Raw genomic sequence first — 17955 nt, forward strand, 5'->3', positions numbered from 1 at the left:
CAATATATCCTTGCACAAGTGCGGTGACCAAAACTGCACACAGTACTCCTGCTGTGACCTCACCAATACCCTGTACAGTTGCAGCAAGACCTCCCTACTTTTATATTCTATCCCCCTCACTATAAAGGCCAACATTCCATTCGCCTTCTTGATCACCTGCTGCACCTGCAGACTGGGTTTTTGCGACTCGAGCCCAAGGACCCCCAGGTCCCTGTGCACCGTAGCATGCTGCAGCTTTTTGCCTTTTAAATAATAATCCCTCCTACTATTATTTCTGCCAAAGTGGATAACCTCACACTTGCCAACATCCATTTTGGCAGAAATAATAGGAGGGATTATTATTTAAAAGGCGAAAAGCTGCAGTATGCTTCGGTGCAGATGGACCTGGGGGTCCTTGTGCACAAGTCGCAAAAACCCAATCTGCAGGTGCAGCAGGTGATCAAGGCGGCAAATGGAATGTTGGCCTTTATAACGAGGGGGATAGAAGGATAGAATACGAGGATAGGTTGAGGGAGCTCGGCCTTTTCTACTAGGAGAGATGAAGGATGAGGGGGGTGATCTGATAAAGATGTAGAAGATGTTGAGAGGTATTGATCGAGTGGATAATCAGAGGCTTTTTCCCAGAGCTGAAATGGTTGCCACAAGTTTAAAGTGCTGGGGAGTAGGTACAGAGGAGATGTCAGGGGTAAGTTTTCACTCAGTGGTGGGATGCATGGAATGGGCTGCCGGCAACGGTGGTGGAGGTGGATTCAATAGGGTTTTTAGAGACTTTTAGATAAGTAAATGGAACGTAGTAAGATAGAGGGTTATAGGTAAGCCTAGTAACCTCTAAGGTAGGGAGATGTTTGCATAACTTTGTGGGACGAAGGGCCTGTATTGTGCTATAGTTTTTCTATGTTTCTTCTATGTTTCTATTTCCTTCCACACAACCCCATTAATCCCTCAGACCCTCCATTCAAACCTATGAATCGCCATTCACCAATGGTCCTCATTTTTTCCATGTCAAATCATGGCACTTCTATGCCCATTCACCCCATATACATTCTGTGCAAAACTGAGTGTAGCAAAACTGGAATCAATGGGTGTCAGAAGGCAAACTCTCCACTGGTTGGAGTCATATCTGGTACAAGGGAAGATGGTTGTGGTTGTGGAGGATCAGTCATCTCAGCTCCAAGAGATCTCTACAAGTGCCCCTCACAGTAGTGTCCTAGGTCCAACCATCCTCAACTGCTTCAATGACCTCGCCTCCGTCATAAGTGGGGATGTTTGCCAATGGTTAGGCAACGTTCAGCATCATTCGAGTCCTCAGATACTGAAGCAGTCCATAGATCTGGTCAATATCCAGGCTTGGGCTTACAACTGGCAAGCAACATTCACCCCACACAAATGCCAGGCAACGACCATCACCAAAAAGCGACACTCCAACCACCACCCCTTGACATTCAATGGTGTCACCATCATCACCAAATCCCCCATGGTCAACATTGACCAGAAACTCAACTAGACTTCCCACAAACAGGCATACTGCAGTGAGTAACTCACCTCCTGACTCCCCAAAGCCTGTCCACCACCTACAAGACAAGACAAGTCAGGCGTATGATGGAATACTTCCACTTGCCTGCTCCAACAACACTCAAGAAGCTTGACACCATCCAGGATAAAGCAACCTGTTTGACTGGCGTCACATCCACAAACATCCACTCCACCTCCAAAGCTCAGTAGCAGCAATGTGTATGATCTGCAAGGTGCACTGCAGCAATTGATCAAAAATTCTTAGACAGCACCTTCCAAACCCATGACCATTTCCATTTAGAAGGACAAGGGCAGTGGATACATGGGAACATCACCACCTGCAAGTTCCCTTCCTCGCCACTCATCCTGACTCGTAAATAAATTCCTTCACAGTTGCTGGGTCAAAATCCTTGAATTCCCTTCCTAACAGCATTGTGGGTGAACCCACAGCAGGTGGACTGCAGAGATTTAATAGGGCAGCTCACTACCACCTTCTCAAGGGCAACTAGGAATGGGCAATAAATGCTGGCCAGCCAGCAACACCCATGTCCCACAAATGAATAAAAGCATTGAACCCTACAGTAATAATGATGGGTGTAAATGCTTTAAAAAGCAATTCATTCATAATTTTTTTTTTAAAGAAACAGCTTTTACTGCAAAAATGTCAATTGACCAGATTTTTGAAACAGCAAAACATCAATATCAGAAAACAAAGTAATTTACACCTCTATTTTGAGTAAATAAGCAGAGTGCAATTGACAGAATAGATCCAAGAGAAAAAGCTTTGAATCAAGCAACATGTTCTCTTGAGCATAGCCATTTCAACAGACAAATGGATGCTTGGGCTCTCAACCAAACACATGGGATCCAAACACATGGGATGACTTAATTGACAACGCTTTCCCTTAGACTGATTTTGCCAATCGAGGACTTCACGATGTGCAGCGGAGAAAAAAAGAGGGGGAATAGTGCAACAACAAATGACTGGTGTAAAGAGCTTAGGGGAGCCAAATTCTGAGCAGCCAATCACAAACAGCACGTCCAGAGTGAATGTGCTATGGATGCCTTCTCTTTCCTCTTCCTACTAGTTGCTACCTTCCTCCTATTCTCAAGGTGCCTTAAAATGCAAACCCAAGTTGTGGAAAATACAAGAAAACACCAGGAATTCGGAAGAACGCTCAATGAGTAATGAAATAACATCCACATGTGGTCTAGGCAATAGAACCACTGTTTCAGGATGTTGATGGTTTGGTCCAAGTCATCCTTGGTAGCAACATGATTCATTCTGGTGCGCTCTCCATGTGTGATTGGGTGGCTATATCAGCTAACATGGAGACCAGAAAAGGAAGTTAGGTGAACAGCTGTTTGGGAGGGGGAAATAGAATTCAAGGAGTATCCCATGGGCAAGATAACCTTGGTGATGGTATGAGGAAAGACAGGAAAAAAAAATGAGGTGTGTGTTCAAGGCTAAGGCAGGGGGAAACCTTAGAAAAGTTTAGACTGCTGGGATAGAACCTTAGAACCCCTACAGTGCAGAAGGAAGCTGAAAGAGCATCTTACCCAGTTGTATACCCCCAATCCTATCCCCATTACCCCAAGCATTTACCATGGCTAATCCACCTAACCTGCATATCTTTGGATAATAAGGGCAATTTAGCATGGTCAATCCACCTAATCTGCACATCTTTAGCATGGGAGGAAATCAAAGGCACCCCCCCCCCCCGGCCACACACACACACACGGGAAAGGACAATAAGCAGCTAACAGATGGTCACAATCTTAGTGACAAAGTCGTCCAACTCTAACCGCCAAGTGCTATTTAGTTATGTATGGGCAAATATAACATCCAGTGCGGTATTAGTCATCCAAGTAGGAAAGTTCATTGCCACTTTAACACCAGTGCTGGTCCTCAATTCTGCTCACAATGCCTGTTCGGAGTCTGATCATCACCTCCTTTCCATCCTTCCTAGCTTCTGGTAGACTATCACGAACTTTTCAGTACACTAGTGAAAAATGTGTCAAATTTAAACAAATTGGTTCAATAAATTGATTCAATTCTTATCTTAATAATAATAATTACAAAAGTATAGAATTATAAAACCTCATGCAACAAATAGAAGAATGAAAAGTTTCATCAAGTGAAAATAATTATAAATTTCAATTGTAAATCTTTGCAGAGTTGACAAATATTTGTAAATTTGTTGTACATTGACAGGATCACTTGTTACAAGTATACTGGTACAACAAATTGATTAGAATGATTGCTATACTGGAATCAATGATTGTTTAAGAGTTAATCCAATTTATTCAGGCTTGATCTGAGTGGATCAGGGCGGGGGAAGGGACATAACATTTTGGTTACATAATGTAATGATTCTTCTCATTTTTGGAGGGTCAGAGAAAGAAGGGGATGCTGTTACATTATTTCTCCTCGCCATGAAGTTTAATCCGCAAATATGCTGAATGAGCCACAAGGTATATTAGGCATCAATAAAAAAAAAGTACAAAATTTTCAAAACAGTAGGTGGAAAGCTATTTGGAACTGCAGTTGGAATTCAAATCTCAAAATCAAATTACGTGGAACACAAAATATAATGCACTTTATAGTTCCAATATTTCAATAGCCATGGCTTGAAGTATTTAAATATAATTCAAGTTGTCCAAGAACCAAAGGTATAATGTCATCAGAACAGATAACACACATTACTTTTAAAGCCCAAACACACAATATTTTGGAATGCTGTTCATACCAAGTAATTAAAGGAAATTAGCATTGCTAACATCAACGTCCAAACGTCAAAATGAATGCTATACATGAGATGCATACATGTACTCTCCGGCTTCCTGATCACTTTTAAGTGCAAAAGCAAAAAAACCATTAAAAAATCTCTAATGATCACATTGCTTAACCAGCATCATTTGTGCAGCGAACAACGCATTTACTCCTTCTCCAACTGGCAACTAATCACAATCTTAGCCTGGAATGAAAACCTGCCTTGGACAATGCTCCAACTGTGTCCTGTCCCACTAACAGTGCCAAGATTACCCTGGTCAAAGCGATAAACAGCATACAATGCAATTGAGACTGTTACTCTGTCCGTAGCCACTACTACTTCAGACTTAATAAAACCAAACCCACAGGGTTAAATGGGTGGAGGCAGCAGTGATACAAAACTGATTATGGGACAGAAAGGAAAGTAGTGGAAAAAGATTCTTTTTCAGACTGGAGAGAAGTATAAAGTGGTATGCTCTAAGCGCCAATTAGGACTGCCGCTCTTGATGTGGATCAATAGTCTGGACCTACAGGCATAGGCTCAAAGTTTGCAAAAAGATAAGAAACTTATGTGAAGTGCTGGCATTGGACTGGGGTGGGCACAGTAAGAAGGCTCTCAACACCAGGTTAAAGTCCAACAGATTTACTTGGAATCATGAGCTTGGAGTGCTGCTCCTTCATCAGGGGAGAGAGCGCTCCAAAAGTTCACGATTCCAAATAAATCTGTTGGGCTTTAATTGTTGTGATATGAATGGCTAAGAATTATAATAAGCTTTACTGACGTAGGCTGGCTAATGAAGGAGGACATAAATGAGAAGTGCGAGGTACGAGTGTGCATTAGAAAGAACGAGCAGACTAAAAGGAATAATTTTAAAGAGGATGGAGGAATAGAGAGACCCAAGGCTGTTTTAAAAGAAAGGGAATTCTTGACCTTGTTAGAAAAGAACGTCAGAATCCATGAGGAAAGGAATCATTACCATCATCGAGAAGCAGAAGTGGGTAAGCAAACGAATTAGAAATTGGCACTCCACCATTTGAATCAGGTGTGCCCTGAGTCAATGATCCACCCTGACCAGACCTGCTGTTTCCGGCAGAAAGGTCACTACCCTCACTACTCAGAAATACGATCACTGATGAGCAGGACAGGGTCTTATCCTGGTCCAGGAGAATGCCTTTGACAGATGGATGTGCTCTCCAAATGAGACCTGGGTCCAATTTTGGATTCCCTCCCCAACTACTCTAAAAACATGAGTGCAGCAGAAAGCTTGCCAACTAAATCTGGAGTCAGGCAGTGCTGTCTCCTTTCTCCACTCCTGTTTGTGTGTTGTATTGAACCCTTCGCTGAGCCCATCAGGAAAGACTCAGGCATAAGTGCGATAATGATCAGAGGTACTCAAGTCAAAGTCTCCCTTTACACGGATGACACCATCTTTTGCTCAGATCCGCTGTCAGTGTGCAGGCTGATCAACATCTGCGACCAGTTCAGACTGGTCTCAGGTGCCAAGGTAAACCATGGCAAGAGCAAGGTCATGTTTTTTGGGGAACTGAGCAATCTTTAATTCCCTTTAGTGTCACATCAGATGGCTTGAGGGTGCTGGGGATATGGCTCGGAGGGTCCAGGGAATGCATTAGAAACTGGGTATGTGGCAACAACGTTCCCTCTCCATTACCAGTAACGAGGTCATTAGAAGTGAGGCACTCTGTTGCTGCATGAGGCACGGGTCTGGCCCATTCCTCTCGTGCATTATGGAAATCACCCAAGCCATTTTCCGATTCATCTGGGGGTCAGATGCAGACTGGCACTTTCCAAAGCCCAGGCCCCCCTGCTGAGGGACATGCTAAAGTTTGGGGCAGCTGCCACAGAGACGCAATGGGGAAGGTCACTATCTATGACCTTTCAGTGAATTAAGGGAAGCAGAACTTCCTCAGGCCAAATGACTCATTGAATGCATACAGCAAATATTACTTGTACTGAAGTGGGCACCTTGGAGTTCAACCGAAGCACAACATGTTATAAATACTTCATAACATTTACAAAATGCAAAATTTTTTGACTGTACTGAAGTATCTCAGATATATCTTGATGTATATAAAGAACCTGAATATTGCATTTTGAAAGATGGCCATTTTGGAATGTTTGTAATATTCTTGCAGATTTCTTGTGAATAAAGTTAATTTTTAGAAGAAAGCAAAGGAATAGAATAGAAAACAAAACAAAAATTGTGCTCAACCTTTATAAAATACTGGTACAATTAAACTTGGGTATAATGATCAATTCTGGCACAACACTCTAGGAGCCAAAGTCTGGGAGAGGGGGCACAGAAAAATTACTAAAATAGTATCAGGAAAGACTGGAGAAGCTAGGGTTGTCCTTCTTAGATCAGAAAAGGTTAAGATTTTATAGGGTTTTCAAAATTATGAACTGGCAGCATAAAGAGGAACTGTTCTGGCAGCAAAAGAATCACTAACTGGAGAAGGCAGATTGTGTGTGATTAGCTATGGAAGTTGAGACAACATGAAGAAACGAATTTTCTTTACACAATTTTTCTGATCTGGAATGCAAAACCTAAAAGAGCAATAGAAGCAAATTCAATTCTCAAAAGAGAATTGGATAAACACTAGAAGCAAAAAAAAGTTAGAGCTATGGGGAAAAAAAAACAGGAGAATGGAATTAGCTGGCTAGGTCTACCAAGAGTCAGCTTTGGCTTGTACTTGGGAACAGGGAACACAAATGCATTGCCAGGAAGTGGTTGCACCAGAGACAAGCAGCATACTTTACTGGAAAAATGAATAGATATATGAAGCAGAGGCAAAACAAAACAACATGGAGGGTCCAGATAACGAGGTTAGTTTTAAGGTGAAGTTTTAAAATCCTGCAGCAGATCGGTTGAAAAGTGTTGTGCTGAGCTATAAACTTTCAGGTTCCCTTTCATCAAAGATTTGCGAAATCGGAATAATGCTAAGAATGTGAAACTTTACAATACAGGTATGTAATGTTTTAAATTGTCTCCTTTATTTTAAGGTAAAGCTGAAAAAGGGTATGGTGAGATCATACTAACCTCTGCCTAGACACAGGCTCGTGTGATTTGGTTGTCATGGGGAAAGAAGCCCAGACCAAAATGTATGGAAAATTAAATGCTTTCTTATCATGAGAGAGAAGAACAGCTGGGCCTTTCTAGAAACAGGATGGGATTTTCTAGCCATTCTGCCAATAGGATATTTTGGTCTGCTGAAGTAAACCATCCATGACGGATTCCCTGACGGCAGAGCAGGTGAGCAATACAAAACCCACAGGTTTTGCCAGAAGTGGAAGATGCCACATTTGCCACAGGAAAACACACCGCAGGTGGGCCAGAAAATCCCAGCCACAGACTTACAGACTCAGGAGACATACCAAAACAGCTGCTAAATTAAAGAGAGGAAAATACTGTTTTGTGTTTGCCATTGACCAGGATGCCAAGGAGAACTGATTTTCTGTTCAGAGTTGGAACTTGTGGAAATTTAAGGACCAAGAAGTGGAAAGGCCAGAGTGGCCTCTGCTGCTGAAGATCAGTTCAGGGATACATAGAAAATTGAAATGACTGAAAAGACATTGGAAATCTCACTCTGATGTGACAAGATGACAGCCTGCTGAATGTGGAACTGAATTTATAAAATCTATAAAAGCTACATCTCTGCTGAGTGTGTGGCACAATATACAAATGGGTCATAAAGTATTTTTGGTTGACTTAATTGATTAATGGAGAAGCACCTTTTCTGTAGTTTGGTACATTAGTTTCCTATTAAGTAATGTTTTTAGCAGTGTTGATTTTAGTTTGTTCATTACACCAAGTCTTAAAACATGAAATCTTGTTGTTCGATTCTACTGGTCACTAGGAAATTTATATCCTAAAAGTTAAGTTTCTATGGGGATTGAACAATTAATTTGTGAATATACATGAAGAACATTGAGATATTGGCCAGTTTAAAAATATGCTTACCCAGTTTTTGATTGATTCACTGCACCTGTAAGCAATTTCACTGTCTCAGGATTGGATTCCATGCCATTGCGCAAATTCAAAAATCTTCTGACAAAGTCATCAGGTGACATGAATCGCTCTCCATTCTTCTCAACTGTTGCATACTGAAAACAACAAATAATTTTTCATCAACACATAATAATACACACAACTTGAGCAAAGGGCTTCCTTAACTCCCAAATCATTCTGATTACTAAAATTTCATGACAATTTCTAGGTACAATACTTGCACATTTTTCACAAATGGTTTTTAAAAATTCATTCGTGACATGGAACATCACTGGCAAAGCCAACACAAGTTGCTCTTCTCTAGTTACACTTGTGAAGGTTGTGATGAGTAGAACCAGTTTTGAACTGCTGCATCCCATGTGCTGCTAATACATCAACAGTGGTATTAGGACATGAGAATCAAATTTTTGACCCAGCCACAGTGAAGGAATGGCTACATAGTTCCAAGTGAAGATAGTGAGAGACTTGGGGTGGGAACTTGGGAGATGGTGTTCCTATGCATTTCTTGCCCTCGTCCTTCTAGGTGGTAGAGTTTACAGGATTAGAAAATGCTGTTTATAGAGGCTGTGCGCATTGTTGCGCTGCGTCATGTATATTACACACACTGCTGTCACTGTCTACTGATGGTGAAGACAGTGGACGTTTAAGGTGATGGGGTTCTGGTCAAGTGGGTGGCTTTGTCCTGAATGGTGTGAAATTTGAGTATTGTTGAGGTTCCAAGTATCAAGGCAAGTGGAGAGTACTTAGTCATACCCTGACTTGCGCTTTGTGGAATTAGGAGGTAAATAGCATGCAGCAGAATTCCCAGCCCCTGACCTGCTTTTGCAGCCATTTTCCCTCTTGTTGGGGGTCAGAATCAAATATGCACTGACACATGAAATGCCCTGACCTGCCCACCTAATCTTATGTGCCAGTATTTACACCATACCATTCAAGGTTATGGGCTGTCAAATACTCATCCAGGTACTTTAAAAGATGCGAGGCATCTCACCTCCACCACCCTTTCAGACAGTGCATTCCAGACCATCACCATACTAGGAGTAAAAAGATTTTCTCAGATCCCCCGTAAACCTCCCATCCCTCACTTTTAACGTGCCCTCGTTATTGACCCTTCAACTAAGGGGAGCAGCTGCTCCCTATCCACCCTGTCCATGCCCCTCAATTTTGTATACCTTAATCAGGTCTGCCCTCAGTTTTCTCCGCTCCAACGAAAATAACACAAGCCTATCCAACCTCTCTTCATAACTCAAATGTTCCATCCCAGGAAGCATCCTGGTAAATCTCCTCTGCAGCCCTTCCAGTTCATCTACTTCCTTTAAACGTGGCAACCAGAACCGCACACAGTACTCCAGCTGTGGCCTCACCCAAGTTCTATACAACTCCATCTTGACCTCTCTGCTTTTGTAATCTATACCCCAATTGATAAACGCGAGTGTGCCATATGTCTTTTTCACCACCCTATTAACCTGCCTTTCTGCCTGCAGAGATCTATGGACAAACACACCAATGTCCCTTTGTTCTTTGGAACTTCCCAGTGTCAGACCTTTCATAGTATACTTCCTTGTCAAATTACTCCATCTCACGCATTTCAGGGTTTAATTCCATCTGCCATTTATCTGCCCATTTGATCATCTCATCTATATCTTCCTGTATTTCTAAGGCACTCAACCTCTGTAAAACACCCAGTCAATCTTTGTGTCATCAGCAAACTTACTGATCTTATCCCCTCAGTCATCCATGTTAATTATATAAATGACAAATAATAGGGGCTTAGCACAGATCCCTGTGGCATGCACCTGGTCACTGGCCTCCAATCACTAAAGCAACAATTTGTCACCACCCTCTCCTACCGCTAAGCTAATTACGACTGCACCTTGTCAGATCACCCTGCATCCCATTGTGCATTAGCCTTCTTAAGGCTCCCATGTGGGACTTTGTCAAAGGCTTTGCTGAAAACCGTGTGAACTACATCAACCGCACTGCCTTCATCCACACACTGTTACATACTCAAATAATTCAATTAAATTTGTTAGGCATGACCTCCCACAGACAAAACCATGCTGATTATTCCTGATCAAACCTTGCTTCTTCAAATAGAGATAGATTCTGTCCTTCAGAATCTTCTCCAGTAGTTTCCCAACCACACAGATGAGACTCATTGATCTATGGTTCCTTGGCTTGTCTCTACAACCTTTCTTAAATAGTAGGACCACATTAGCTTTCCTTGCCTTGTCAATGCATGTCCTTTTCACATCAGTCTCCAAGGCCTAAAAATCAGTTCTCATCACAGGGGTCACAATTCACATCCTGCCTATGCATGTCCTGTTGAGATTGACTAATGTGGTTCCCACTAAGGAATGAAAAATTTGGGTCAGAGGTCATCATTGACTAAAATAATAAAAGGAACAAATTAGAACACAAGATTGAACTAGCAAGACATACTCCCACCACCACTACAAAAATATCCCAGCAGATTGAAAGACACAAGATCAGTTTTATTCAAGAAAAGAGGGAGGCATATCAGGAAAGTATAAGCCAGTTAGTAGCATGTTTTACGAATTTATTAGAATCTTTGGAGAATGTAACAAACAGGGTGGATAAAGAGACACCAGGAGACAAGGTGTAATTGGATTTTGAAAAGGTATTTGATAGGGTGCCACCCAAGCTAACCTGCGGATGGGGGGGGGTGGGGGAACGTGCGGTGCTGTGGTTGTTCAGCATACTGACCTACAGAGGCCAAGTACCAAGTCCTAGACACTTCCTTCTATTTTCAAAATAGATGTAGGCTGCTCCACCATTCAATAAAATCATGGGTGATCTATGTGTATTGAGATCCATATTCCAACTTACCCCAAAAAGCCTTCAACTCCCTTGCCAAACAATTATTGAATCCTTATAATGCAAGAGGCAGCCATCTGGCCCAGAGTCTGCACTGACTCTCTGACAGAGCATTCCACCCAAGCCTTACCCCTGTAAGCCCATGTTTACCCCACTAATCTCCGTAACCCAAATATCTTGAGATAGTAAGAGGCAATTTAGCATGGCCAGTACACCCAATTTGCACATCTTTGGATGCTGATGGTTTTGTGTTTCAGAACTAAGCAAAAGAGATAACATTTCCGCCTTTCTCTGATTTCTGGAGGCAACAGAAGTTTCTCAGAAATAAAGGTTTCCAAATTCATAATCACCTCATTACTATTTTTTAATCAGTTTTAATTACATATATTCAGTGAAATTGAAAATGCATGCAATGCAGATGTAAAAAAATTTAAGATTAATATAGTAGCAGAAATGTTACAATAGTTAATGCTCTTCCAGTGCATGGCCGACACTAGCACATTTCATATGCACAGCAAAGACCTCACTAGGTTTCCAAGTCCAGTAATTTACATATTGTGAGCTCCTAACGTCATTCTCGTCTTGAGAGCATCTAAACTGGAATTTCTGGACAAGAGCATAAATATGTAGGTACAGCTCTTTGAAGTAGTACTTGCACGTCGTTTTCACATCAGTCTCCAAGGCCTAAAAATTAGTCAGTTATCGTCACGGGTCACAATTCACATCCTGCCTGTGCATGTCCTGTTGAGACTGGCAGCACAGACTTCATGCCACCAGCACATTACATAGAACAGTACAGGCCCTTTGGCCCTCGAAGTTGTGTCGAGCTATGTCCAAACCCAAGATCAAGCTATCACACTCCCTATCATTCTGGTGTGCTCCATGTGCCTATCCAATAACTACATGAAAGTTCCTAAAGTGTCCGACTCCACTATCACAGCAGGCAGTGCATTCCACACCCCAACCACTGAGTGAAGAATCTACCTTGGACATCCCTCCTATATCTCCCACCATGAACCTTACAGTTATGCCCCCTAGTGACAGCTACATCTACCTGAGGAAATAATCTATCCCCCTCATCATCTTATAAACCTCTATTAAGTCACCCCTCATGACTTAGAGGTTTATAGAGAAAAGCCCCAGCTCTCTCAACCTTTCCTCACAACACCTATCCTCAGAACCAGGCAGCATCTTGATAAACCTCCTCTGCATCTCTCCAATGCTTCCATAGTGAGGTGACCAGAACTGTACATAATATTCCAAATGTGGTCTCACTAAGGTCCGGTATAGTCGCAGCATAACCCCACAGCACTTAAACTTAAACCCCCTGATAATAAACGTTAAAAATCGCTTTGGTTCTCTTCTGGTTCTCCACGGTCAACTCTACCAGTTACATCCTCAAAGAATTCCAATAGATTTGTCAAGCATGATTTTCCTTTTGTAAATCCATGCTGACTTTGTCTAATTATACTACTGCCTTCCAATTACCGAGTTATAAGTCCTTGATAATAGGCTCTAGTAATTTCCCCAGAACAGACATGAGGTGTTAATGTGGCAACTCCAGCTGAGTCTCCACAGGACTGTGCGATGGTCACTCTTACTGATACAGTCATGGACAAATGCCTCTGCAGCCAACAGATTGGCAAGGATGAGGTCAAGTACATTTTTCCCTCTTGTTGCTTCCCTCATCAGCTACCAGATGCTATCTAGCAGTTTCTAGAAGGTTTTCTTGCCCATGTTTAACCCGAAACCATGAGATTTTATGGGGTCTGGAGTCAATGTTGAGGACTTCCAGGGCAACTCCCTCCCAACTGTACACCAGCACGTCTGCTAGTCTACCCTGTCAGTGGGACAGGACATATCCAGGGATGGTAATGGTGTTGTAGTGGAAATTTTTCCTGCTTCTTGACTGTGATAGAGAGACTCAACAAAGTTTGTTCTAACAAAACAACTTAACTTTATTTCTGAAAGACTGCATGCAGTATATGGCAGGATCTTGGAAACAGAGCACAGTCTGCACAAACTACTGATTCTATCCCAAGACCATGCCAATGACAAGAATCAATTCAATAGTTATACCTTTTTCTTAGCAGCTTATATGACTTCAGGAATTCAATTAGTAATACAAGCAGTAATACATCATTAATTGTATTATGATCCAGTGACCTGAGACCAATAATATCTTATCCTTTGAAGGAACAAAAAAGTTCTGTGATCTCTGACCATATCTTGTTTTCTGATGTAATAGAAAGTTCTGTGACTCTGACCTTGTCTTATTTTGCGTATGTAGTCCCAGGGTATGTGGAGTCAACCTTATCAAGGCAGACTGAGGTCAGGCATTTGGCCTTCTCTGGTTTTATTCATGTCTTAGGTTGAGTCAGTTTTCCTTTGTACCAAATACTTGATCAATTTTCCCATCATGCCACTACTTCATTTGTACGATATCACAATGGTGGTGTCTGGGGTGTTATCTCTAAGGTATGATTCTGCAAGAATGAATATGTCAGGCTGTTGCTTGCCTAGTCGATGAGACAGCTCTCCCAATTTTGGTACTAACCCCCAGATGTTAGTAAGGAGGTCTTTGCAGGGTCGACAAAGCTGTTTGTTTTACTGTTGTCTTTTCTGACGCCTAGGCCGGCGCCTGCCAGTCTGTCTGGTTTCATTTCTTTGTTGAGACTTTGTACTGATAGATACAATTGAATGCCTTGCTGGGTCACTTCAGAGGGCAGTTGAAAGTCAACCACCTTGCTGTGGCTCTAGTCACATGCCGGCCAGGCTAGATAAGGACAACAGATTTCCTTTCCAAAGAGACATTAGTGAACCAGATGGGTTTCACCAACAATTGATTCATGGTCATCAGTAGATTCTTAATTCCAGATATTATTTTTATTGAATTCAAATTCACTTGACCATCTGCCATGGTGTGATTTGAACCTGAGTACCCAGAACATTAGCTGAGTTTCTGAACTAATAGTCCAGCGATGATACCACTAGGCCATTGCCTTCTGACTAATTTGCTAGAGTTCTTTGATGATGTAACAAGCCAAGTGAATAATAGGGACCTGTAGATGTAAAATATCTGGACTTCCAGAGGCATTTGATAAGGTACCACACAAAACGTAATTACACAAGACAAGATCACATGAGTTTCAGGGTAATTTATTAGTTTGGATAGAGGACTGGCTAAACAACAGAAAGCAGAGAATTGGGATAAATGTTTCTTTAACTGGTTGGCTAGCTGTAACTAGTGGTGTGTCACAGGATTCGATCCTTGGGCCCCAACTATTTACAATCTACATCAATGTCTTGGATGCAGGGATAGAAGGTACTATAACCAAATTTGCAGATGACACTAAAATAGGTAGAAAAGTTGCAATAACAAAAGAAGCAATTTACATATGGATAGGTTAGGTGAGTGGGTAAAATTTTTAGCAGAAGGAGTTTAACATGGATAAATGTGAGGTTATCCATTTTGGTAGGAAAAATACCAAGACAAATGATCTAAATGGAGAGAAACTTCAGAGTGGTCCCCTTACTTGAGGAGGAATGAAGTTGCATTGGAGGCAGTTCAGAGGTGGTTCACTGGATTGATTTCAGAGATGTGGGGTATGACTTATAAAGTGAAATTGAACAGTTTAGACCTATACACTTTCTCGTTTAGAAGAGTGAGGGAAGATCTAATTGAGATATACAAGATGCCAAAGGGGACTGACAGGGGGATGTTTCCTCTTGGGGAGCAATCTAGAGCAAGAAATCATAACTTTAGGATAAGGGGTAGCAGATTTAATCAGAGATAAGGAGTAATTACTTCTCTCAAAAGGTCATGAATCTGTGGAATTCACTATCTCAGGTATGGTGGATCGCAGGACATTGAATAAACTTGAGGAGATAAACAGGGTTTAAGGGTTACGGAGAACAGACAGGAAAGTGGAGTTAAGGCCGAGACATGGTCAGCCATGATTTTTTTGAATGGCGGAGTAAGCTCAAGGGGTTGAATTGCCTACTCACAATCCTGGTTTCTTAGGTTCATCTGCAGAAGCCCGATTACAGCACGAGAAAGCCAGAGGCTGAAGCTTTGTGGGAGCCGTTCAACTTGCACCAGTGAAGCAGAACGTTATTGGCACCCCTAACCTTAGAGGATACTGCATCAGCAGAGATGGGTCAATTAGAATCTCAGAACCCTGAGATCACCCTGTTCAGTGGCAGTTCACGATGTGCAGTCAGGTAGGAGTCAGATATTTACACCATATGTACGGTGAGCATTGCTGTGTCCTCAGTGAAAGTAATCATCACTCTACTGCATCTTACACTACATGGGCTTTCGCACCCTGCCCATGAAAGGAGCAATCTCTGAGCTGAAGTTCCATTGACACCTCACAGGTGATGACAGCTCACCCACATCAATGCCAACCCTAATCTTAGTCATCCCTGAAATAAGAGGGTATCAGGGGTCCTGAGCCTCTTATCCCACTTGGGCCCTGGCCACTGGCTCATGCCTTTCCTTGCCTCCTCTGGCAGTTTCCACTTGGTGCCCTCCTTGATGCCTTCCTCATCTGAGGACATGCGGTAGTCATCCATTTCCTCTTCAGTCAGCAGCTCTGCCCATTTCAGCACCAGGTTAATGAGTGTGGAACATACCACTACAATGCACAATACCCACAGGAGGCCGTAATGAAAGGCATCCCTTGAACGGTCCAGGTACCGGTACCACATCTTGATCACCTGCTCCATCAATGTGCAAGTTGCTGCATGAACCTCACTGCAACATGTCTCAGCTGCACTCTGGAACCATCCAAAGGCTTCATCAGCCACCATCTGAAGGGTGTCTGAAGAGCCATCCCTCCAGCCAATTCTCTCCCTAAAGACTCCTAGGATCTAACAACGACCAAGGATATACTGCCGTGGATGCTCCCCAGCACTAGGGACACAGCTGAAGAATCCATTCATTGCAGAATGATCTGTACACTCAGAGTGGAATCCTTTGCAGTTCACAGAAGGGACACCATGCTGCCATGGGAAATGCAAAGCCACATGTATGCAGTCAATTACTCCCTGCATTTGGGGGAATTAAGCAATGTGTACAAACCCCATACTCTGGCGTTTGGTTCTTTCTGATGTCAGTCAAAGTTCATGTAGCTATGAGCCCTTGTGAAGAACACATCAGTTGCCTCCCTGATGCAACTATGTGCGGCAGATGATTCAAAAGTCAACAAGGGGCAGATAATTGTGAGGGAGGTTTGCACACGCCAGTTAGCCTCCAGCTCAAAGACAAGCTATCCCTCTTAATGGGAGGCTGCACTAAATCATAATTGAATGCCTTTGCTGCAATTCTACACAACAGAAACAGAACATCAGGTCAAAGAGAGGACTCCCACGTTTCTGGTCAGATGGGACACCGCTGTCTTAAAAACAGTGACTCCGTTTCCATCACTTTGAGGCAGAGTTTACAGTTACACAACAAAAAAAATTCTCACCTGTTCTATATTGACGATTAGTTACACAGATTGGGATACAGTGAAAAGTATTGTTTCTTGCTGACTATTACAGACAAAACATACCATTCATAGAGTACATTAGGGAGAAAGAAAAAATAGGGTGCAGAATACAGTGTTGCAATTACCAATAAGGTGAAGAGAAGGATCAGTTTAAATATGTGATAGGACCATTCAAAAGTCTGATGGCAGCAGGGAGAAGGCTGTTCGAGTCAATTTACAGACTTCTGCATTTTTTACTCCCGAAGGAACGTGGAAGAGAGTTTGCACACGGTGCTTGGGGTCCTTGACAATGCTGGCTGCTTTCCCAATGCAGCAGGGAGTGTGGGCAGATTCAATGAGCACGAGGCTGGTTAGCGTGATGGACTTGGCTACGTTCATAACCCTTTGCAGTCTTCGTCAGAGCAGACGCCATACCAAGCTGTGATGCAACCAGAGAATGCTTTCAATGGTGCATCTGTAGAAATTAATGAATGTCGTAATGGACATGCCAAATTTGCTTCGCCTTCTGAGAAAGTAGAGGCGTTCATGGGCTTTCCTAACTATAGGAGTGGAGGGACCAGGACAAATTGTTGATGATCTGAATACTTAGGAACTTGAAGTTCTTGACCATCCGCACGTCATGACCTTTGATGTAGACAGGGGCATGTCCTCCACTACGTTGTTTGAAGTTGATGACCATCTCCTCTGTTTTACTGACATCAAGGGAGAGATTCCCATCACACCATTTCATCAGATTCTCTTTCCAGTACTCCATTCTGTCATTGTTTAAGAACTGACCCACGAGTGGTATCAGCAAACTTAAAAATGGAGTTGGAGCAGAATTTGACCATGCAGTCATAACTGTATAAGGAGTATAGCAACGGGCTAAAAAGGACAACAGCTAATTTTAAAAACGACCTAGTTCAGGACTCACTACAAGACGTCATCCTGGAACATGACCTCACAACTGACTATCAAACCACTGGTTCCAGGACTGTCATTGACCTCATCTCTGGATGTCACCCCTCCATAGTTTCCCTCATACCTAAGGCATAAAAGCCCCCTTTCTATCGCCTTCCCAAAACGCACAAGAGGATTGTCTTGGTACATCCATGATTTCAGCCTGTTCTTATTCCAGTGAACTTATTTCTTCCCATTTCCACTATTTTCCCCACCCCCTTGCCCAGTCTTATCCCATCCCATGCACGTTCGAGACTCTTCAGGCACCCTAACTGCCATTTCACTATCACTCACAGCTCCATTCCCCACCAGAACATTGCGAAGGCTCTTCCCTGAACACAGGCACAATTGGTCCCAATTCACCACCACC

At 42.6% G+C, this 17955-nt stretch overlaps 1 protein-coding gene across 1 annotated transcript in view; it reads right to left on the minus strand.

The window, feature by feature from the left end:
• slc25a13 (solute carrier family 25 member 13) overlaps nucleotides 1–17955 on the minus strand; it is a 195486-nt gene that overhangs the window by 151562 nt on the left and 25969 nt on the right. Inside the window, exon 3 of the mRNA XM_080214583.1 lies at nucleotides 8266–8408. Within this exon, the coding sequence (XP_080070709.1) occupies nucleotides 8266–8408 (143 nt within the window). The remainder of the gene's footprint in view (nucleotides 1–8265; nucleotides 8409–17955) is intronic.

This window comes from Carcharhinus amblyrhynchos, chromosome 2 (assembly GCF_965287045.1).
Source record: "Carcharhinus amblyrhynchos chromosome 2, sCarAmb.v2.hapA, whole genome shotgun sequence".
Taxonomy (NCBI): Eukaryota; Metazoa; Chordata; class Chondrichthyes; order Carcharhiniformes; family Carcharhinidae; genus Carcharhinus; species Carcharhinus amblyrhynchos.